This window comes from Mus caroli, unplaced genomic scaffold (genome assembly GCF_978045245.1).
Source record: "Mus caroli unplaced genomic scaffold, Mus_caroli_1 scaffold_2, whole genome shotgun sequence".
Classification (NCBI taxonomy): domain Eukaryota; kingdom Metazoa; phylum Chordata; class Mammalia; order Rodentia; family Muridae; genus Mus; species Mus caroli.
The window spans coordinates 144,950,124-144,974,635 of record NW_028227257.1 but is presented as its reverse complement, the minus strand read 5'-3'; the positions used below and the strand labels follow the sequence as shown (position 1 = coordinate 144,974,635).

Below are 24,512 nucleotides of genomic sequence, written 5' to 3'. Positions count from 1 at the left end.
GGATCTGGAGGGGGGGGGGGTTGCGGGGGGGTAACCCTGGGAGAGGGGCCCAGGTGAGAAGGGGGTGAACTTTGGAAGTGTCAGTCTTTCTGAATGGCCTTTGGAGGAGCTATGTGTGGATGAGTTGGCTTAGCCAGTGTTTGCTATTCTCAGCCAATCACTGGCCCTGGAGGAGGTGGGACAGGGATCAAGAGGAAAGATCACTGCAGGGTGTGCTGCCATCTGCCTGAGGACACCTCCCATCTACAGCTCTCTTGCAGCCCTCCCCCAGCCAGGGCTCTGCAAGCTCCTCGCTACACTGACTCCAGCATTAGCATGAGGTAGTGCCCAAGGTCTCAAGTGCCTCGACTGAAACCTTACAACAGAAATTTGCATAGCTGTTTAGTTCCAGCTGCGAGTTTTATGAAAACCCAAACCCACAGAGTTGCAGATCAGAATGCAGGCACCTTGTGATATTCTGGTCTTCTCAAGCCTTTAGGAACAGTGAGACTCAGTGAGGTGGCTTGCCCAGTATCCCAGTCAGTGAAAACATAGAGGGGACTTGCACCCTGGTCCCTTGGACTCTGGCTCACTACTTCATTTCAGGTTAAATGAGGCCATGAGAGCTTTCCTTGCCTTGCCTGTCTCCCATACTTCACACTCTTTACTACCCTGATTTGCACAGTGCCTGTGTTGAGCTCATTTCAGACTGCCCCATCTATCTCCTTTGGACCATCCATCAGCAGTGTCTTAGTTAGGGTTCTATTGCTGATAAAGCACCATGACCAAGGCCAGCTTGGGGAGGAAAGGGTTATTTCATCTTACAGCTTGTAGTCTATTCATCCTGGGAAGTCAGGTCAGAAACCCAGAGGCAAGGGCTGGTGCAGAGGGCATGGAGGAACATGGATCTCCTCCTCCTGGCTTGGACAGCCTGTTTTATTATGCCCCTCAGGATCGCCTGTCCAGGGGCAGCACCACATCAATCAATAATCAAATAGTACCCTATAGATTTGCTAACAGGCCAATCTCACAGGGGCATTTTCTCAATTGATGACTCTAGCTTGTGTCAAGTTCATATAAAACTAACCAGGACACTCAGTGCCCTCCACTGAAAGCAAAGATTCATTCTTTGGATACTGGGTATTAAAAAAATCACCCAGTAAATGTCTGCTAAGACTCAGGGAAAACAGGCCTGAGTCCAGTGTGTGTCCAAGTCCTGGCTACATGTCATCAGAAGCCTAGAGACGCTGGGAAGTTACTCAACATTCAGAACCTTAGCTTCCTCATATGTAGAGTAAAGAATAAGAACATGATTTCATGGAAAGACAGATCAGAACCTCAACTTCTCTAGTGAAAGAAAGATGTATGGATGGATAGATGGATGGATGGGTGGGTAAGCATATGGATGGATGGATGGATGGATGGATGGATGGATGGATGGATGCATGGACAGACGAATGGATGGGTAAGCATATGGGTGGAGGGATGAGTGGGTAGATGGATGGATATGAATGGATGGATGCTCATCCTCCCAGCCTAGAAACCCAAGAGCAAGGACATTTCCAACCTGTTTTGTAGCTTTAGCACTTGGTACTAGGTAGATCTCAGGAAATGTCTGCCTACCACAAGGTCTCGGTACACGTGCACAGTGGAAGTTACATATGCCTTTACATATACAAGAGCACAAGCCAACCACTCCGACCTCTCATCTCTGCTTTTACAAGTGGCAGGTGATGGGAGCAGCCAACGCTAAATGAAGATTAAAAACAGGCCTGTGTGTGAAAAGCCCAAAGTAGGCAGTGCAGGCAGCATGAGTCGGGGGCCAGCTGACGCTTGGGCTAATGCATGGGACAGGCAGACTTTCTCACGTCCAGAGAGGAGCAGCAACTTGAGCTGGAAATGATATCATCGTCCTAGGAAATGCACCAGCTGGTGAGCAAGGGACACAGGGACAGCATGCGCCATTTCACTGGGAGGACGATGGCAATCTATTTTTGGAAATAAAAAGAGAAAAGTTGAAGCAGATGGAGAGAGGAAGCCATGCCTTTGGATCATCTGATTCTTCTGACATCTGGTTCCCCTCGCTTCTGTCTCCAGTTTTTTACTCCCTGGACACTGCCGCCATGGGCCCCAGTCTCTAAGGATGTTGTATGCCAAAAGCAGATGACATCCCACTGTTTATGTCCACTCCCTCTTGCTGTAGAAGGGAAAGAGGCAGGTAACCAGGTAGAGGCTGAGACAAGACCTGGGCAGGGTGGCCAGTGAGTGACTACCTGAGCCTCTTGCTGGATGAAGGACTTTGGTAAGTCTCCTCTGGCCCAAGTGTGCTGTACATTCTTGGGAGGCAGGTCAAGTCATGCTGACCAGACAGGCCAGCTTCAATGGCTAACCTCCCAAGAGATAAAACCTTTCAATTAGACAAATGTACTTGACTGTCTACGATGTGCTGATGATCAATTAGACCAATCAGACCTCCTAGTAGGATAAAGAGAGAAGGAAGCGTAGTCGTAAGTATCGTAAAGAAAACAGCTCAATGCCCTAGACTTGGGCAGCAGAGCAGGCATGGTGGAGAAAGAAAAGGCTTGCTGGGAGTTTAAAGAATTATCAAAGTTGAGCCAGGTGGAGAGGAGCATGCCTGGCCATTGGAAAGTAGGAGGGCCAAGTTCAAAGCCATCTTCAGCTACCTAAAAAATTCAAGGCAAGCCTTCTTCATGAGACCCTGTTTCAAAACAACATGAAGATAGAAAGAAAGAAAGAAAGAAAGAAAGAAAGAAAGAAAGAAAGAAAGAAAGAAAGAAAGAAAGAAAAAACAAGGATTAACATCAGTCCTGTGAAATAAGACAGCGTTGGGGACTGAAGGAGACAGAGACATGAAGGATGAAGTCACGGGTCTAGGCAAACATATGCCACAAAGAGCGATCAAGGAGCTGATAACTAAAAACTCCAGCACAGTGCTGGAGAAATCACCCAGTCGGTAAAGTGCTTGACTTGTAAGCAGGGAGACTTGAATTCAACCCCTAGAATTCATTTTTAAAACTGGGCACAGAGGGCCCACATGACATGTAATGTCAGCACCAGGGAGGCAGAGACAGATGTGTCTTTGGAGCTTGTTGGCCAGCCTGCCCTGGTTGGTCAATGAGAAACTGCATCCCACAAAGGCAGACGTGCCTGACTGATGACACTGAGGTTGCCCTCTGACCTATACATGTATGTTCATGGGTGCGAGTGAGCACATACACACACAGTAGGTCACAAAGTACTGAAGAAGGAGGGTTTGGGACTGTGGAGGTGAGGCTGCAGGGGTCGGCAGGACAAGTTTAAACTTTACTAACTGTTGGGGCCTCCCAGCCGGGCAGATCAGAATACTGTCTCCATGAAGGAAAATGTTCTGGCTTCACTCATGTCTGTGGTAAAACACCCTGACAGAAGCAACATGGGGGGCGGGGGGCGGGGGACGACGGTGTTTTGGGCTACAGTTCCGGGCTGTATTCTACCTCTGCAGGTAGAATAGCACATCCAAAGTCAGAAGCAGAGAGATATCTGAATGCATGCCTGCTTGCTTACTAGCGCTCAGTTGGTGTTCTCTTCTCTTGTTCAGTTCAGGATCCCCAGACCCAGGGAATGGTACCTCCCACGGTGGGCTGGGTCTTCCCACACCAGTGAAGGCAACCAAGATTGTTCCCCACCAGCATGCCCACAGGTCAACCTGAGGTAGACAATCCTTCACTAAAACTTTCTTCTTGGGTGAGTCTTGTGTCAAGTTGACAGTTAAAGCCAACTGTCACAGGCAGCTGTGCAAACAAGTCACCAAAGTGTTGTAGGACAGAGAGAAAGGGTTTGGTTTTTTTCCTGCCTTTACTCTGACCCAGTGGAGAGCACTGCTTTCTTTCTGTCTTGTCTTCTCAAACAAAGTGCTTGTCTCCACCCTGAGGCTGAGTCCTCAGAGCTAACTTAGGACCAACTGCGGGGGAAATGGAAACTCTCAAGCTCCATGGAGCCCTCTGAGAAGCTGCAAGACATTATTGAGCAGGTTTTGGCTTTATTCTCTAAAAGTAAAGTAAAAAAAAAAACTTTGCTGAGAAATACAAACTCTTTCACCATAATAAATGCTGTTTTGATAACAAAACTGCACTTTTCTCAAATACCCAGATGGAAGACCATATGCAAAATTTTTTTTTTAAAAAAGGAGAAGAAAGAAAGAAAAAGGAAATAAAACTCCAAAGGAATTTTTTGATTGGCCATCTGCTAAAACTGGGAAGCAAGCCTGCATCTTCCTGCAGCCTTTATAAAAATCCCCGAGAAGCCTATTTGCGTCCGCCCGGCGCCACCTGCTGGTTGAATGTGGGTAGAGACTGTGCGTGGACAGCAGAGGAACTGGGTCTCCCCTTGTCTGGATGTAATGCACTCGCTAATAATCGGTGAAAGAAATCACAAAGCTCCAGATTCCTTTATTGTTTTACAGTGAGTCACACCTCCTCTATCACACACACACACACACACACACACACACACTACAAAGGCTCATTCCCACGTCTGATGAAGCTTTGTGTTTGGCTTGCCTGTCCAGGAAGTACATGACCTACCTATTTAAAGAAAATGCCGCACCCTATGATGAAGGTGTGTCTTATAATGTTATTTGTTAAACAACAAGAAGCATGAGAACTACCTAACACAAGCTATGATCTCTTCGTAATGAAAGATGTAGCCCTGACCCAAGAAGACGTCGAAAGTACAGGGAGTGGGTAGAAGCAAGCTAATGAGGAACAGTGTTTAGTATAACTCAGGGTTTAAGAAAATCTGTATCTGTTATGTGTATTTGCTTGTACACAGGAAAAGAATACGTACTAAACTGTTGCTTTCTAAACAGTGGTACTTTTCTGTAGCCCAAATACACCTCGTTTCAGCTAATAAGTAGGGATTAAAAAAAGCAAAAAACAAAAAACCAAGGTCTCATTATATAGCTCTGGCTGTCCTGGAACTCAGTCACCAGACTAGCTGGCTTCAAGCTCACAGAGACATCCTGCCTCAGCCTTCCAAGTGCTGGAACTAAAGGCGGGCGCCACCTGCAGGCTCCCTTTCTCGATCTGTAAAATATCCAGCATTCAGCTGCATGTATGCCTGCAGGCCAGAAGAGGGCATCAGATCCCATTACAGATGGTTGTGAGCCACCATGTGGTCACTGGGAAATGAACTCAGGACCTCTGGAAGAACAGTCAGTGCTCTTAACCACTGAGCCATCTCTCCAGCCTCCCTTTATTCACTTTTTATTTCGCATAATCATATATTAGCTGAATTCTTACAATGAAGATGTTATTTTCTGACAAACCAGAGAAGTCAATAGAAATAATAATGCCACATTTAAAACTCAGGTTTGAAGCTAATAAGGAATGTCCATCATTAAACTTCCACTGGATGCCCATCTGCACTCTAGTTAGCATTTTCCTATTTAGATGTTACTGTTGGATCTTGAAGGCCTGGGGCTTGCAGGATTGACTGACAGCCTATAGTGCTGTTACAGGGTGGTAGAAGAGGAGACCTCCTGAGAGGTTATTGTGTTATTTGTTGTATGCCCTCAAGAGAGCTTGTAGAATGCCGGTCTCTCCTCCTCCTGGTTCCCAGTGCCGTGAGGTAGGCAGGTTCTTCCCATGTTCCTGCCACAGCGTGCTAACACATAAAAAGCCCAAGGCAATGGAGCCAATAGCCACTGACTGGGCCTTGAATTCCCTAAACTAGGAGCCAACCTCTTCCCTCTGCAGGTTATACACTTTATCATAGTGACGGAATGCCAACACACAGAGATGCAATGATGGGGCCGAAGGAAGACGACAGAGACCCCAAAAGAGTATGGTACGAATGTCGGGGCCCAAAGTCAGGAGACTGCAAATTATATCAGAGACTATTCAGCTTCAGTCAAATGGGCACTGATATAACAGGGCTTAAAATGCTAAAACAGGAAGCTACTTGGGCCATCTCTTAACCCAATCTCTGACTTTTACTGCACAGAAAAGCGTCTCTCTGGATGGATGCAAATAAGCAACAGGGAAAGCCAGAGGCGCCTTCTCAACCCCAGGGAGGCCATTTTCCATTTTCTCCACTAAATCAATTGCTTTTCTTGGACATCCCACCTTGGCATCTCACCAGTCTCCACAAGTGTTCTGCCCCTCCAGCACCACGATGCCAGGGTCTTTTTAGCACCACCTAGTGAATCTCACATCTAACCCTCCTCTCCTGTCTCTGTGTCTGAATTTTATGGTGAAGTGGGCGGCTCCCAGGGAGTACTGTGTAGGCAGGCTGGCCTTCCACTTTCAGCCCTCCTGCCCTTACCTCCGGGGTACTGGAATCACGTGGTGGCGTGAGCCACCATTCAGCTCCACCATCAGCACCATCCTCCTTCTCTCCCTCATTTTACTTCTCCTCGCTCATCCATCTACTCTGCAGGTGACCCTTCCCGTTCTAAACCCTGACCATCCTCACCCCGTCTTTTACTGGAAGCTTCCACATGCCCTCCACTTGTCCATGGTCTTGAATGGAGAGTACTCTCAAGGTTCGTCACACTGTCTAATGCTCTCCCTCTAAGCTCCACCTACACGTAATGGCTCATCATTTCCTGGGCATGGCTCCCCGCTTGTGCTTCCCATGTGCCTGCCACACTGTTTCATGAATCTGTGCTTTTGTATGTGCGACTTAGACTCTGTGCTGTTCTGAATGAGACTGTCCTCAGAGGCTCATGTATCTGGGCACTTGGTCCCCAGTTGATGGTGCGGTTTGGGGAAGGGACATCGCTCCCTACGCCTGCCGCCATGCTTCCTAAGACAATTGTCATGCCTTCCCCCACGCAATGGATTCTATCCCCATGCAATGGATTCTATCCCCATGGAGCGACAAACCAAAATAAACTCTTCCAATGTGCTTTTTGATCATAGTTTTGTTTTTGTTTTGGTTTTTGGGTTTTTTTTTTGTTTTTTTGTTTTTTGTTTTTTTAAATCACAACAGAAAAGTAGCTAATACAGGCTTTGACTAATACTTTACTGATGGTAAACACAACACTCTAAAGTCTGGTCAGAATCTCCTCTACCGAGAACTCCCTTGATGTTCAGCCAAGAACAGATCAGTGCGCCCATGTGAAGAAACTAAGATCAAAGAAAGCACCATCCAAAAGGATTGGAAGTGGCGATGCCCGCCTGGTACCTGCACAGTACCAGGAAGAGCATGTTCTCACTAGCCAGGATGAGACATATCTGAATTCATGGACCATCCCGTGGACCAAGAGTAAAAGTCTTGCCTTGATAGAAAGGGAATAATTAGACTCTGGCTGGGTATTACTCTAGAAAATAAATGTGTAAGCTGTTTCCAAGTCACTTACTTTGTATCCTATAGCACAGTTCAAGAATTTGTATGTGGATACAGCAATCTCTAAGACTCAGATTACATTTCCTATGCCCCACCCCGTGTGTGTGTGTGTGTGTGTGTGTGTGTGTGTGTGTGTGTGTGTAACACACACAGTATACATGTGGAGGTCAGAGGACAATGTTCTTTTGTTGGTGGTGGTGGTTTTTGTTTTGTTTTGTTTGAGACAGGGTTTCTCTGTGTAGCTCAGACTGTCCTGGAACTCACTCTGTAGACCAGACTGGCCTCAAAGTCAGAAATCCGCCTGCCTCTGCCTCTCGAGTGCTGGGATTAAAGGTGTGTGCCACCACTGCCCGGCTTAGAGAACAACTTTCAGGAGTTGTTTTTCTTTCTCTGGCATGTGGGTCCCAGAGATCAAACTCAGATTTGACAGGTTTGGTGGCAAGCACCATTACCTGCTGAGCCATCTCAGCCCACCATCCCAGAATATTTTTAAGTAAATGGAACATCAGTGAACTGTGGGACAACTTCAAGTGATTTAATGTATGTGGAATCCAAGTGCCAAATGAGAAAAGAGACAGAAAAATAAATCTGAAGAAGTAACAGGTCAGACATTTTCTACATTTTATGGAAAATATAAATCCACATATAACTTAATGAATCAGAAACACGAGGAGAAATTATACCCAGAGCACATTTAATCAAGTGTTCAAAGTCAGTCACACAGAGAAAGAACGTGAGCAGACAGAAAGGGGGCATTCCCCAGAGAAGACAGGGGATAGAGATGACAACAGATTTCACACCAAAAATAATACAAGCAAAAATATGCTTTAGCAAACATCAGGAGGATGTCTGAATCCATCGTGTGTTCAACACTGTTGCAGGGGTCACTTAGAGACACTCGGGAAAGTTAAAGATGACCTTGGGTAAAGGAGGCGTGGCCCTGTCCACGGCTTGAAGGTGCCAGTGATTCTCACATGATATACAGGTTGACCCTCAGTTTCACTCACAGTCCCAGTGGGGTTTTTCGGAGGGGATACAGGAATTGCCAACAGTCTCAACTGGGAGGGGATTACAATGCAAGCAGGTTATCTGTGCTGTCCAAAAATATCTACTTCCCCACAAGACACTTAGAGACTGCAAAGATTAAAAGAACGCCTTTCAGCACTCGGGAGGCAGAGGCAGGTGGATTTCTGAGTTCGAGGCCAGCCTGGTCTACAAAGGAGTGCCAGGACAGCCAGGGCTACACAGAGAAACCCTGTCTCAAAAAACCAAAAAAAAAAAAAAAAAAAAAAGAACGCCTTTGCAGTAGAGAAATAGAGCAGATGTGTAATAACTAATTTCACCAGTACCACTAGGAATACGACACGGTATCCTAGCACCTCCTGGTGTGCTGAACTGAGGCGGTCACAGCATCTTCTTTTGTGTTATAGTTTGTAAAAGTGTGTAACCAAAATTGGATTGTGAGAGAAATTAGATACAATCAAATTGAAGATCCTTCTGAAACAAGAAGCCGGCAATGGCGCTCAGAAAGTCAAGGACATGAGAGACAGACTGAGGAACAGTAAGAGCTTGAAGGAGGAAAGCAGGAGATGGTGGCTCAAACAGCTCAGGGTTCACAGGGAACCCGGAGCAGAAGAGGACAGTGGCATGGCAGCTAACAGCACACCAGTGTCCCCCACAGTACACCAGTGTCCCCCACAGTACACCAGTGTCCTCCACAGCACACCAGTGTCCCATACAGCACACCAGTGTCCCACACAGCACACCAGTGTCCCCCACAGTACACCAGTGTCCCCACCCCCAGTTAACAGTACACCAGTGTCCCCCCACCCCCGTTTCAGTGACTGTGTACAGTGCACACTGGTGAGGATACAGGAAATGGACAGGAGAACAAATTCTATCCCACCTTTATAATATCTTATGAGCCTAAAATCTGAAATACTTTAGAAGCTAAAGGCAAATACACTCTCAGAGAAGAAGAGGGGAAGAGGGGCTTTGCCACTGGCAGGCCTGCACTACCAAAACTAATGCATTCATGCAAATCCTGCCGGTGGAACAAGAAGAGTAGAGGGAGCTCAGACCTACGGAAAGGATTCAGAGCTCTGGGGACGTTAAAGATAAAGATACGTGGTAATTATCAAAGCCAAATATATTCAGTTTTCAGTGTCCTTAAAATAAGCAGCTTCTCATCAGGCCGGGGGCACATACCTGCCATTGCAGCAGGGGCAGGCTGTGTGTTTGAGAACAGCTTGGACTTTATGAAACAATCAAAACAAAACCTAATTTTTTGAAGCATAATAATAATGATGGTAATAATAATAGTATGTTGTAGGATTAGCAGTAAATATATTTCAAAAGCATGTAGTAGGCTGAGGGTCAGAACAGGTCTGTGCTGTTTTGAAGTTGCTTGGCTCTTAGGAATACAGTAATAATAACTGGTGAATATTATAAGTTAAGAGATGTTTTGAAGAGGCTCTATCATAGATTAGGATTAAAAACTAAAGCCATTTTTAAATAGATATACTTAATAAAACTAAAGAAGACACAAAGTAACATTTTTTTAAATCAACTAAACTAAACAGGATAAATAGACGACAATTAGCAAGAGTCCAGACCCAAATTCATGACAATATTACACACTAAGTATAAGTGGGTTACAATCAATAATTTAAAAGTACTTTCAAGCAGGATAAAAGACCTATACAGATGCTTTCAATAAAATGCACTCTTTTAAAGGTGGATAGTTTGAAATTAAAAAATAGAAAAGTCTATCATGGAAATACTAAGCCAATAAAAACTGGAAGGTACCTGTCAGTTTCACAGAGAGTAGAATTAGGACATGGGAATCATCTTATAAAGGAATCTAACCATTAAACTAAGGAAGTTACAAAACGTATGCAGAGAGCACTGACAGAATTTACAGAAGAAACCTAAGTATAACCATAGCTGAAAACTTTAGTAATTAGGGGAATGAAATAGATCCATAAAGAAGGGCAGATTACGAGAAGAACTAACTCACATTAACTGACATTTATAGCATGCTACATTGGCCACACCAGAATACAGATCATTTCAAGAGTACACAAAATGTTCATCAAGACAAACAACATATGAAAAGAAAATTTCAATAACGTTTAAAAGATTGAGGGACCAGCAAGATGGCTTAGTAGGAGAAGGTGCCTGATGCCAAGCCTGACAGCCTGAGTTCGATTTTGAAGACTGACGAGGTAGGAGGAGAAAACTTGTCCCCAAACAGTGTTGTCCTCTGACCTCCACACACAGCATGACATGTGAGCACACCACGCCAATAATGACACAAGCAAATTAAGATTTAATAAAAAAATTAATCACACTGCCTTTTACTGTTATGAACAGACACTATGACCAAGGCAACATTATAAGGACAACATTTAACCTGGCTTATAGGTTGAGAGGTTCAGTCCATTATCATCAAGGAGGGAGCATGGCAGTGTCCAGGCAGGCATGGTGCAGAAGGAGCTGAGAGTTCTACATCTTCATCTGAAGGCTGCTAGCAGAATACTGGCTTTCAGGTAGCTAGGATGAGGGTTTTAAACCCCACAGTGACACACTTCCTCCAACAAGGCCACACCTACTTCAACAATGCAACACCAACAAATAGAGCCACTCCTGAGCCAAGCATATTCAAACCACCACATATAGCATGTAAAAATTAAAGAGCTTGATATAATTTCCAACTCTTTTTTTGTTGTTTTTGTTGTTTGTTTGTTTGTTTGTTTTGAGACAGGGTTTCTCTGTGTAGCCCTGGCTGTCCTGGAGCTCACTTAATTTCCAACTCTTACAAAATAAAATAGAAATCAACAACAGAAAGTATTTTAAAAATGTAAAAACATTTGGAAAATTAAACAATATATTTATAAATAACCCATGAGCAAAATTCTCAAAGAAGAGCAGGGAATACTAAATGGTACTAGAAATGCCAAACATAAAACTACCTGAGATGCCTTCAAAGCAGAGCATTAAAGAAAATGTATTGTGCTAAGGTTTCAGCTGGGAGGAAATAGAGGCTCTGCCTCAAAGCATGGTGGGAAGAGAGAAAGCACTCTGTTTGCCATGTGTGAGCCATTGTCACAGACCTGGCAGAAATAAAGCTACTTTGAAGAGATGCTCAGCTCTCACCATCTAACTGGCTAGTGACACAATGAACCCTGGGAGTCATATCCTGGGGGAAGGAAAAGAAGCAGGCAGAGGAGAAACTTGCTTCTCAGAAAGAGATCTCACATAGCTCTAACAGCTTATAGACCAGCATGCAGAATGACAGGAAGCACAGACTGAGACAGGTCAGTGTGGGTGGGACCACACTTGGGCGGGGCTACTTACCTGTGTGCAACCTTGACTCTCTACTTAAATTCTGATCTCACCTGAGGAATCTTTGAGGGCTTTTCTGGATCTCTGTACCTCCTCCAGTGGGGCCACACTGACTAAATTCCTTTCATTTTTTTTCCTGCTTTCAATGTTTAATTTGGCTCTTTTTATTGACTTATTGAGGAGAGGTGGACAGGCTTGACTGGAGGCACAAGGTGTGGGATAACACATGGTATGAGCCTAGTACTACAATTATATTCACATAATGAGTTTTTAATGTTTGATATATTACAGGCATGATGGTGCACGCCTTTAATCCCAACACTTGGGAAGCAGAGACAGGTGGATCTCTGTGAGCTCAATGCCAGCCTGATCTACATACATATAGAGTTCTAGGACAGCCAGGGCTACATAGTGATTCTCTGTCTCAGAAGGAGGAGGAAGAAAAGGAGGAGGAGAACGAAGAGGAGGAGGAGAAAAAAGAACAAGTGTTAAATATCAAAAAGAACAAGAAAAGGAAACAACTAAATCTGAGCATAGTGGCTATGCTTGAAATTTTAGCACTCACACAGCAAGACCCTTTCTTAGGGAAAAAAAGGGGGTGGTTACTAAAAAGAAACACAATTATACCCCCAGAGCATCAGGTCTCACAGTGTCAAGTATGTAACAACTGCAGCTGTCAAAGCTGCTGGGAGATGAGGAGCTGCTACTTTGGAGTTGCTGGTGAGAAAGTTAGAGATTCCCAAAGGTAACATGATCCCAAGATTCCCAGGATCCCATGCATCTGTGGAGTAATGCCTACAGGCTATTGGTCAGGGCAGGCTATCAGTCTGGGCTGCTTTACTTGTCCCCAGCTGGAAATAAAGGCAAATAGCCACCCAATGCAGGATGGGTCGCACATTGTGGAGAATTCACAGCATGGAACACTTGTCAGCCATACAAATACAGAGGACAGAGCACGCAACACATCTGGTTGGATCTCAAGGCACTATTGACTGCTTTTATTTACTTTCCTATCTGCAGTGAGAGATGTGAGGACTGACCACAAGGACTCACTCACATAAGGGCTGTGGGGAACTGATGGTGGCCGTGCTTCTCTTACTAGATCTTAAATACAGCTGGATTTAGACTTAACTGTTTAATCCTTAACATTGCTGTGGAGATCTAGAGGGAAGGGTGAGCAGAGCCATGAGTAATAATGGAAGTGCTGATAACTATCTTTCAAATTAACTTTATTGAAGCAAAGTTTACACAGAATAAATGAACCTGAGTCAATAATTCCACAGATCCACATGTTCATCTATCTATCTATCTATCTATCTATCTATCTATCTATCTATCTATCTATCTATCTATTGCAGTGCTGGAGACTAAACCCAGGGTCTCTCACACACAGGGCAAGGTATCTAGCCATGAGCTTCTAGCCCCAGTGCTTCTCTTGAAAAATGAGCAAGCTTTATTTGTGTTTGGTAAATTCTAATCTTATTTCTAGTTCTAGATTTTATATTAGGTCCCCAAACAGCAATGAGGCATTTGAACAGAGTCTAAGCCTCAGTGTTAGCTCTAGATTTAAATCATACCTCTTGAGCAGACTCCATAATTTTTCAAAGCCTCAGTTTTCTCATCTGTAAATTGGGGGTATTCATATAACTGATGTCATAAAATCATTCTAGGGTTACAAGGATTCATGTTAAGCTGCAAGCACAATGCCCAGACTATACATAACCAGTAAAAGTAGCTGGCCCGTTTGTTGCTCTTACCCTGAAGTTCATAGTTATGGCATGGTTTACAGAACTTGCCAAGGCTTTTGACATGATCTGGGAATTAACTTGTCAAAAACATAAAACTAAAAGTAAACAGTGGTTCTGAGCCCTGCACACCACCATCACTTCTTCAAACTGGTAGCCAAGACTCTAGAGTGTTATGCTCAAACATACTGCTTTCAAGGTGGAAGGGATGGAGCATTTGAAAGTGGGTTCTTGCACAAGTTTAAAGCAGGATACATAAAAGGCTTCCCATGTCTGGTTGCTAGACCTGCTATTCGGCCTTTAAGCACCCCCAACTACCCTGGTGGCTTGGGAGATTCCCTTGAATCGCCCATTCTACGTGTGGGCTCCCCACCTCCTCCATCTCCCTGGTTCGCTGGCTCCCTGTCTCCAGGATCCAGCTCTAGCACCGCCACTTCTCCAGTCAGCCCACCTGTCGCCCTGCCGGTTCAACTCCACAAGCTGCCTGATGGCTGCCCAACTGTGTACAATCAAGTCACCCAGCTTCCTGGTGCGCCGGTTGGCCTAGCTCCCAGCACACGGGACGGGACACAGCTGCAGTCACAGACATGACTATCATTCAAGGGCCGGAGTGCCATCTACCTGAGACACAAAGAGCTGGAACTCTTCGGGCAGGATCCAGGAGCGAGGGTAGAAGTTGTACTCCTCCGGAAACAGGTTCTGCATGATCCTCAGCGCTCGGCTCAAGGTGACCTTACGCACCATCTCCGTCATGCCTGAGGGGACGGGAGAAGCTGTGAGGCTGGGCCACCAGGGAACCCTGTGAGGCTGGGCCACCAGGGAACCGGCAGCCAGTGTCTGGGACCCTCACCCCCACCCCCCACCCCCACCCCCCACACACCATGGTCACTTTCTCCTGCAGCAGAGACTGCAGAGATTAGGAGGATCTTAAAGGAAGGAGAATCAATGGATTCATTCTCTCTCCTTAATCCCGGGGGAGAGGGGAGGGGGTGTAAGGGTGAGTCTTCGCCTCCTGTCTGAGCCTCTGTCTAAGGATATCCTTTGTCGTCTTTGTGGGAACTGAAGTTCTATCGTGCACCTAGAACTGAGCCCTCCCTTGAATCCAAGGCTAGCTCACACTATTTCATGGACCCTTTCTATCCTGTTCCCCAGGGGAGATAATCTAGTAGACTCTGGTGACATTATAAGAAATGTAATTAAGCTGCTTTGTTTTAATCTTTCATGACTATTAAAGGCATAAAATAGAAAACCACACACCTTTCAGCAAAAGCTCACTCTCCTTGAATCAAGGGCAGGGAGTGGGAAAACGTCCACAGCATAACTTACAGCACTCTTATGGGAGGCACTGTGGGACTGGGTCCTGTCTTGGGTGTCTCCCGGCTCTCTAAAATGCTTCTCTTAAAAATACGTGGATATTTTGATCTTTATGTGTGTTGGTGTACGTGTGTGTGTGTGTGTGTGTGTGTGTGTGTGTGTGCTTCTGTTTGTGTGAGTGGGTGAACACATGGTTGCACACTTGGAAAGCAACCTTGGGTATGGTGTCATTGCTCAGAAGCTGTCCACCTCTCTCTCTCTCTCCTCTCTCTCTCTCTCTCTCTCTCTCTCTCTCTCTCTCTCTCTCTCTCTCTATGTGTGTGTGTGTGTGTGTGTGTGTGTACATGTGTGTGGAGCCTGAGATAGTTGTTTAAGTCTTCCTCCATGGTTCTCCACTTTATTCACTGAGGCGGTGTCTCTCATCGCTCAGAGCTCAGTGATACAGTTGGTGTAGCCACCCAGCTTGCTCTGGGGAGCTTCTGTCTTCCAAGCATCTGAATTATACACAGGCCACCATGCCCAGCAGACATTAACATGGGCTCTGGGGAACTGAAGTCCAGCCTTAAAATGTTTATACAACAAGAGCATTTCTTGCTGAGACACCTCCTCAGTCCTACACCTTGGTTTTTTTTTTTTTTTTTTTTTTTTTTTGAGAAATAGGGTCTCTCATTGGTCTGGAGCCCAATGACTAGACTAGGTGAGCTGGCCAGGGAACCCCAAGGCTCTACCTCCTCATAACTGGGGAGAACCCACTACCACATCTGGCACAGACCAATCTAAATCAGAATATTTAAATGAAGAATCTTAATACATCACTTACAATACAAAATGTATTTTGAACTAAGAAAATTGCCCATAGAAAAGCAAATGACATCTCATACAGTGGCACAGAGAAGGTAAATGCCATGAGTACCCTAAAGCTCTCAGTGTGTGCTGTGTTTCTAGCACACTCTCTCCTGGCATCCTTCAGAACTTACTCTAGAGCATCCGCCACGTGTGGGAAAGGCATGTGTGTGAGGTAGGAGATAAACCCAGACACAACAGAAGCCAAAAGCCAGTCAGCCCTGCCTGGAATTGCTCCCCACCCCCGCCCCCTGCAACCCCCGGCCTTGGTGGGTTTCTGTCTGTCCAAGGTGGAGGGCGTGGAGCCCCGTTCCCTACCTGGAGGTTTCAAAGGCTGCTGTATCATTACAGTTAATTAACTGCTGTTTGCAAAGTGGAAAATTACATGTTCCAGTCACTGGCATGCTGAGCAGAGGACGGAGCAGGCTCGCCTTTGGAATGAGTGCTCTTGTGTGAGGCTAGTCCCTTCCTCTGGGCTTCATTTTCCTGATGTAGATAGACCCTGAGCTACTCTCATCCTCAGCCATCAGGGGAGACAGGACAGAAAGGAAAGTGATAGGCAACCTCATTCGAAGAATTGCAGGATCGTGTCTCAACAACTCTGCCCAAGTAGAGGGTTGTGTGCAAATTGTTTTCTCCCACGACCCCAAGAAATTCTTTTTTTTTTTTTGTAGCCTTTTTTGTGAGCAGCAAGACAGAAATAAATAGTAGCAAGGCCACTAAAATCGGTGAGCAAGGACCCTGACTGTAAGGCTCACTCTCGATAGCAAAACCCTTTCTCTTCTCTGAGGATAAATTTGACCTTGGGATAATTTCTAACTCTGCTCCCCTCAAAAAAAATCCAAGAAAGGTGGGATATCTTCTGTGTTGTCGAAGAACAGGGCACACGGTTAACACGAACTTGGATCAGTAAGCCAAGTGAACGGCCAGCAGGAAGCTGAGGCCTCAGATTTCCTGAGCACTGAATCTTGTAACTCAGCATAAGCCTTGAGGGGATGCCGTGTCAGCAGAATTACGAAAGATGCTGGCATCTGTGTGTTATCTAAGCCAAGTGAGATGTGAGCCTTGTCTCCTTGTCTCATCTTGCTTTAACTAAGGGCCAGAGACCCTGGAGCTTTTGCAAATATTCTGCTAAAGAGAAATGCTTCCTACTGCTGCAGCCATGTCATGCTTCCTACCCTGTGTCTTTCCATGTGAACCTATAGTACTTCCATGTGTACTGCCTATAGTAGAACTCTGTATGTCTCAGTAGTTCAGTTAAAACCCCGTAGTGTGTGGGAAAATAACTACCCAGCATATGGAATGTGTATTCTGAGAAATGGTAGGTTTTTGTTTGTTTGTTTTGGTCTTAAGACGTGGTCTCACTCCATGGCCTAGGCTAGCCTTCAACTCACTATGTTGCCTAGGTGTACTGGCTGGTTTTGTGTCAACTTGACACAGCTGGAGTTATCACAGAAAAAGGAGCTTCAGTTGAGAAAATGCCTCCATGGGATCCAACTGTAAGGCATTTTCTCAATTAGTGATCAAGGGGGAAAGGCCCCTTGTGGGTGGGACCATCTCTGGGCTGGTAATCTTGGTTCTATAAGAGACCAGGCTGAGTAAGGCAAGGGAAGCAAGCCAGTAAAGAACATCCCTCCATGGCCTCTGCATCAGCTCCTGCTTCCTGACCTGTTTGAGTTCCAGTCCTGACTTCCTTGGTGATAAACAGCAGTATGGAATTGTAAGCTGAATAAACCCTTTCCTCCCCAACTTGCTTCTTGGTCATGATGTTTGTGCAGGAATAGAAACCCTGACTAAGACACAAGGCTGGCCTCCAACTTATGGTAATCCTCCTGTCTCAGTCTCTCAAGCATGAGCCACCACATCTGGCTAGCTACAGTGTACTCACATGCATAAAATTAAAAAAATATATTATTTGTATTTAATATAACTGTGATACAATCCATTAACAAAATAAGTGTGGGGCCTGTATCTAGAAGTTCAGTCAAATGTTCTCTCCTCCCTAAGCAGTCCCACTGCCCTGTGGCTCTGTTGTCTGTCACACAGCCATCAGGAATGGCGACTGTAGAGGAGATGGGGACAGAGTCTGAAAGACAGAAGAAAAGCGACCATGGCAATGACTGTAACCATGTCCTACCACAGAGGCCTTGCAGGCTAAGTCTCATCATGAGACCCATAGTAAAAGGTAGAGGCTGTCCACAGCCTGTGGAGCTTAGTGGAGACCAGGAGAGCTCACTCTCATGGTACCTTCAACTGTGATACCTGAAGAGAAAGCCGATGGGGTCTTCATTTCTGTGATGACTAGTCACAGAACTCTGGTTCCTGCTAGACACTAGAGTTCCTTCACTGGGCCTGCTGTATTATATTTTAACCTGACAAGTTCAAAGCATGTTCTTTTATTTTGCATATTTTTGCATATGTGTGTGGTATGCATGTGTGCACTTGCACGCGTGTGCTGATGAACATGCAGATGTTTACACACATATGTAGAGGCCCAGAGGTTAACATCTGGTATCTTCCTCCATCACCCTCCTCCTCCTCTTGGGCAGGTTCCCCCACTGAACCCAGAGCTCACCAGTTTAACTAATCAAGCTAGCAGCTTTCCCTAAGGGTCCTTTTTATCTATTCCCAGGGAGCTGGGATTACGGGTGGACCACCATGCCTTGAGTGCTGGGGATTCAAACCTCAGTCCTCATGCTTGCACAGGAAGCACTTCACCCTGAGCCACTTCCTAACCCCCTAACTCATGTTCTTGTACCAGTGGAAACTACGCTGAGAAAGCACATCCTTAACCAGTGAGGGCCCAGCCTGCACCTTCAGACCCTCGGAAGGGTCAGCTCTCAGGGCTCCCCCCACCCACCACCCTGATTTCTTCCCCATGGCAACAGCAGCCCGGCAGAGCATGGCCAGAGGGTCTCAGCTAAGAGTCCTCATGTTTGATCTGAAAACAGTGCCCTGCTCTTGCAGCAGACTCTACTCTGACTTCGGACCTGGGGATACTTCTAAAGGCCAACAGTAACTTCAGTTACCTGGAAATTTGTTCACTTGACCGGAGAGTATGTCACTGTCGCGAAATGAAACTCCATGCCAGTAGATATCACAAGGCAAGCGCCGGCCAAATGGGAACTAGAAAGAGAGGGGGAAATGTGATTCATGGTAAGAAAAGAGGTGCAGCAGCAACCACACTGGGGGAGCTCTGGGTTTACAAATGACACCTGGCAAACATCCCACATTTTAATCCTCAAAGCAAGCATGTGTAGCAGAGAGTCAAGCTCACACAGGATGAAGCCGAGAGCCACGCTCACCCGGGATGAAGCAGAGAGCCACTCTCACACAGGGATCAGAGTAGCGGTGGATGAGCTCCTGGTTTGGCAAGCACTGCTTTGCTTTAATAAGCCTCATGCTTGCTTTTTAAAGGATTATTTTCATTTTACTGACTAAAAACTTAGGGCTGAAAGAAGTCACTTAATGTGTACCAGTTCATGCATAGCTGGTGTGTGTGTGTGTGTGTGTGTGTGTGTGTGTGTGTGTGTGTGTGTCGGGGGTCTGGGGTCTGGGGGTAAGGTGGTGGTCGGGGTGGTCAGAATTTGAACCTAGGATAAGACAACCCAAATCCTAGGCCCACAGCAGTTCCTTCCCTTTCTCTGAAAATGGCAACCTTCAACCTGGTCCTTATAAAATGGTGGAGGCAGTCCCTCTCTCCCTCCCCCTGCCTCACACACAACTCCTCCTCTCTCCTCCCTCCTGCTCCCCACATATCGCATGTATTGCAGGATGTGTCCTCAGTCGCTGAGACAGTTCCTGGGCCTTACTGCAGATGTTTGAATTCATAAATGAAAGAGCTAGGCGTGATCACCTGACTCAAGATGAGCTAACGGGAGTTTGCCTTCTGGGAATGAGGGAGTCAGAGATGCCAGGCAACCTCTGTTGGCCCCTGGACCCGGGGCAATGCACAGACAACGCTGAACAGCTGGAGGTGACTGGGTGGGAAGAAGGGACAGACAGTTCGCTGAGAGAGGGGGCAGCTGTGGAGATACAAGGCCATGTTTCCCAGAGACAGGTGGCGAGATGGAGGTTGCTCAGGCCTGTTGTTCTCCCCAGCCTGGCTGTCTGGCTTGCCAGTGGCTTCACTCCTATAAGACAATCCTGCATCTTCCCAGTGTTCTAAGTTCCTCTTTGGCAGAAGCTCCGGGGTTTCAATTATTTTCAGGGAGAAAATCTCTTGCTGAGACAAAAAGGTCTACTCTTTCTGCTCTGTTCAGCTACCCTGCAATGTCATTAGCAAGTTCTGCATCTGTAGATGAGGCTCTTTAAATGTGACTCTGATGGCCTCGTTAAAGGGAAGCCTGAAGACCTGCTAGCTCATATTTAGAACCTGCTTGTTAAAATTCCAAATAAAGAGAGATGGCTGTACGTTAGATAAAGCCCCTTGACGTTCCCATTTTGAGACGGCACTTGGTCAGAACGTCTATCTGCTGTGAGCTGAGGGGCCACATCCCGCACATCCTGATGGAGTTGCACGGCACAGCTAATGAAATGATGGAAAGGGGTTCTTTCAACCGCCCCAATTAAAACCAAGGCTGTCAGATTCAAGCCCTGGAAGTGGCTGCAGAGCTGGGCCACAGTGAGGCAGATGCTGTTACTATGGGTGTGAATAACTTCTATCTATAATTTATAGCTTTTTGTTCATTTTCTTTGCTTCCAGTGGGTGCCAAGTTATTTATTCAGTAGCCATTAACATGAAGTTATGTTGGAACACATGCTACCTTCTTCTGGCTGTTAAGTGCTAATATACAAAAGGAAAAGGCAACTGGATGGAAGATCTAAAATGTAGACTGTCCAAGCAACGGGACCTTAACTGTTGTGACTTTGGTGCCTGTCATTAGTGGCCAGCACCAGCTCCTTGCTAGTGTGCCGCCTGATGACCCTTTCTACCCATACCATTGTCCTCTAACTTTTATGAAACTAGTCATGGTGGCTCACAAACACATTTGAGGAACTTGATGCAGGACTGTCAGGAACTTGAGGTCAGCCTGGGCTACAGAGTTAGTTCCAATCTAGCCTGGGCTACAGAGTAAGACCTGGTTTTATAAAAACAAAAACCAGCAAAAGACAGCACAAAACTAAGAAAGGATAAGAACAATACCTTCTAGCTCAGTAAGTGTTTTGTTTTGTTTTGTTTTGTTTTGTTTTGTTTTGTTTTGTTTTGTTTTTAGAGTGTTCCTCTGTGTAGCCCTGGCTGTCCTGGAACTTGTTCTGTAGACCAGGCTGGAATCAAACTCATCAATAACCACATACATCTGTCCCCCCCGCCCCCCAGGTGCTGGGATTAAAGGCGTGAGCCACCACCGCCAGGAGCACACTAAGTTTTAAAGGGCTACATTTGTTCAGTAATTGTCATGTTCCAGACTCTAACATAGGTGCTAGGAAAACGGAACAACACAGTGTTAAATCTGTTCAGGGCTTGAACATATGCAACAGTAAAGAGCTGAAGTCTTAGCCTCTAAGATTGAGAAGAAGGGGAGGGCGTCCGCTTTCCCTTCTTTCAATACAGGGTTAACAACACAGAGCACCAGGCAAAGGAAGTTAATGGCACTCTCACTAGAAACTTAGAAATAAAAGGCCTGTTTGTGGATGACAGGATCCTGCATGTAGAAAACCCTAGCGGTTGCATGAAAAGCATACAGAAAATCAAGAGAACCATGACATAAAACCCAAAGAATAAAATACTTAAGAATTAACTTGGGAAGGGAGTTAATGTGAAAACTACAAAATGTCCCTCAAGGAATTTAATGAAATTTCAAATAAAGGGAAGAGAACCCGATGTCACAAGTTTGAAAACATTGTTTTTTCTTTTTCTTTTTGGTTTTTCCAGACAGGGTTTCTCTGTATAGATAGCCCTGGCTGTCCTGGAACTCACTTTGTAGACCAGGCTGGCCTCGAACTCAGAAATCCGCCTGCCTCTGCCTCCCGAGTGCTGCAATTAAAGGTGTGAGCCACCACCGCCCGGCTTAAAAACAATTTTATTTAAGATGTCAGTACAATATTACCCAAAGCAAGCTATAGGTTTTATGTCTCTACCAAAACAGCCATGACTTGGTTTGGGTAAGAAATAGAAAAGATAATCTTATAGTTAAATGGAATGACAAGAGTCTCTAATTGGCCAAAATAACCTCAAGAAAGATCAACCCAGTGGGAGACCTCACACTGGATCCTCCTTCAGACCATTAGCCTGAGCTTGTTCTGCTCAGTCAATCTACAAAACTCATTTTATGGAAGGTGTCACATGTCCTTTACAGATAGTTTTTCTGTAGTTATGTTTGACTTTATTTTATTTAGCTTTCTTTGGTTCTCAAAGACATTTATGGATGTTTTATCACTTGACTAAATTATCACCAGGAAGTTTTCACGAAATTGTGCTGTGCTTAAGTGAGCCTAAAATAAACTACTTGGGTCAGACTCCTAAAGTCTGCACCAGCGTTGGCGACTAGTCATGCTGGACCCAGCTGCCTTGTTATCTCTCATGGACTATCACTCTGCAGGCTGTGGTGGTTGCAGAGACAACCTGCGTCTGCATTCAATAAATCTTTCTCTTTTATAAGCCAAGTGTCTCCAGTATTTCATTATAGCAATATAAAACTGGCTAATCGTTCAGTACATACCACATTCTGAACACATCATGGTCATGTGTCAGACCAGTGTAAAGCATCATAACAAACCTACCCCCATCTATATAACAGCTCTGACACAAAGAAGTCTCTGTGCCAGGGGATACAGCAGGATGGACCCCAAATCAAGAGAACTGAAAACAGATCTAAAGCAGGCTTAAACAAGAGCTGGAGCCATTAAATGTCCTCTGAATATATTTGTGTTTGAGGAACTGACGCCAGGGTCTCCCTTTTAGTGGCCCAAAAGGTAGATTCAAACTCCACCTCCCGCAGATTCACAGAATGAAATTTCATGGCTGTTGCTGGTGAAAGCAGAATTCACATTTCTGCACTTTGTAATGTTTTTATTCACAAAGCTGCTGTGCAAACAGAAGCTCTTTTACTGACTGAGAATAAAAGTGTAGGTATGTTATGGTGCACTGTGTAAAGATTATCCTTGTATTATTCAAATGCTGAATTCCATGTTCCCATATCTGACTACAATCATTATTCTAAGAATCTCCTGCCTCGATGTTGTGTACATTACTCCCCAGTTATTCCCTCATTCAATAAAGAAGCTGATCAGCCAATGACTGAGCAGGGGAAAGAATAGAGCTGGACTTCCCCCCAGCCAGGGGAAGGGACAGGAGAGAGAGGAAGAGGAGATTCAGCCACAAGGAGGGCAAGAGGAGACATCATGGGAAAACACTCTTGAAGCCCAGAGAGCCATACCAATACTAAAACGCAACTATCACTGGGATGTTGGCTGGGAGGCACACAGATTAGCTTAGAGGAATAGAATAGATCAATGACTGCCCAGGTATTGTGCAGTAAAGCTTGATTATACAAATCTAATAGTCTCTGTCTTATTAACTAGCCAGGAATAGAGGAATACTGCCACTTTTAAAACTAGTTTTACATAGAAGTGGGAAATACGCTTTGATATGGGCAAGTACATTTGCAGTACATAGACAGGAGAAACCATCCAAACCAGTGCTTTGAACAGATGGCCCAAGGGCTGGAGAGAGAGCTCAGTGGTTACGGGCATGTGCTCCTTTTGTAGAAGACTTGGGTTTGACTTCCAGCACCCATAAGGTTGTTCACAGCCCCTTAACTCTGGTTCCAGGGGATCAAATCCCCTCTTCTCCACAGGCCTCCACAGGCACTGCACACACATGGTGAACACACACACATACAGACAACACCACATATAAATTAAAAATAAATAAATCTTTTCCATTGAATATACTTTATAGTGAGTGTAACAATTACTATTTATGCTAATTTTCTAGCACATCTGTCTCCATTCTACACGAGAATTATAATCCCAGGGCTAGCAAACCCAGAACTGGAAGGCATCAACTTTTAGATCTGATATAAATGATGTGAAATCCAAAGACTAGTACCTAGTCACCTTTGGCTTAGTTGAACCTTGCCTTCCCTACATGGTTGGTTGTGATCTAACATACATGTTGTTCCCCTTATTGATCCAAACCCAGCACATCTTCAACCACTGGTCAGAAAACCTTGTTCAAAATTGGGGTAATATAAATAACTAGATCCCTTCTCATCTGCTCTCTGGAAACAAGCCCATCTACAACCTGAGACAGAAAGCCCGAAGGATAAACCCCATAGACCTTAAGACATGCATAGTCCCACTGTCTCTTCCTTGCTTTCTTCCTCCCACAGTTCTTTGCGGCTTTCAGACTGCCCACTGAACCCCAGCAGCACCCCTTGCCTCTTTGTAACAAGTGTCTTTGTTTTGTATGATTGGTTTCGTTCCCTCACTGGGCTCATCCCATTCACACATCTCAACCCAACATTCACCTGACCACTGCTCTCCCAGACACTGTCACCACTGTGGCCATTCCCCATGAGAGTGTCCAAGATCCAGCTAGAAAGAAGCCATAAAAGTCATACCAAAAGAACGTAGCACAGGGACAGTCAGGAAACAGACTGAAGAGGGTCGGGGAGGGGGCTGAGCCCTCTTTCCATCACTGTGACAAGTCCCTGAAATGATGATGTTCCTTACAGAAGCAGTATTTGCCTTGCCTCACAACTGTGGAGGTTTCAGTCACAGGACATGGTTGGCTAACAGTCTTGCTTTTGCACCTGAGGTGAGACAGGCACTTCACAACAGGTAGCGCATGCTGAAGTTAATCCATTTGTCTCTCAGCAAGGAAGCAAGAGACAGCAGGGTACCTAGCTACAGCCTCTTCAAGGCTGCATTCCTGATGACCTAGACTCTCGCCAGGCCTCACTTCCTACAGGTTCCACCACTCTGCAG

At 45.4% G+C, this 24,512-nt stretch overlaps 1 protein-coding gene across 2 annotated transcripts in view; it reads right to left on the bottom strand.

Moving 5' to 3' along the window:
* Ttll11 (tubulin tyrosine ligase like 11) overlaps positions 1-24,512 on the bottom strand; it is a 237,692-nt gene that overhangs the window by 180,328 nt on the left and 32,852 nt on the right. For both annotated transcript variants that reach the window (XM_021156572.3, XM_021156573.3), the window contains exons 2-3: positions 18,608-18,704; positions 14,043-14,176 (exon numbers count right to left, since the gene is read on the bottom strand). In XM_021156572.3, coding sequence (XP_021012231.2) covers positions 14,043-14,176; positions 18,608-18,704 — 231 coding nt within the window. The remainder of the gene's footprint in view (positions 1-14,042; positions 14,177-18,607; positions 18,705-24,512) is intronic.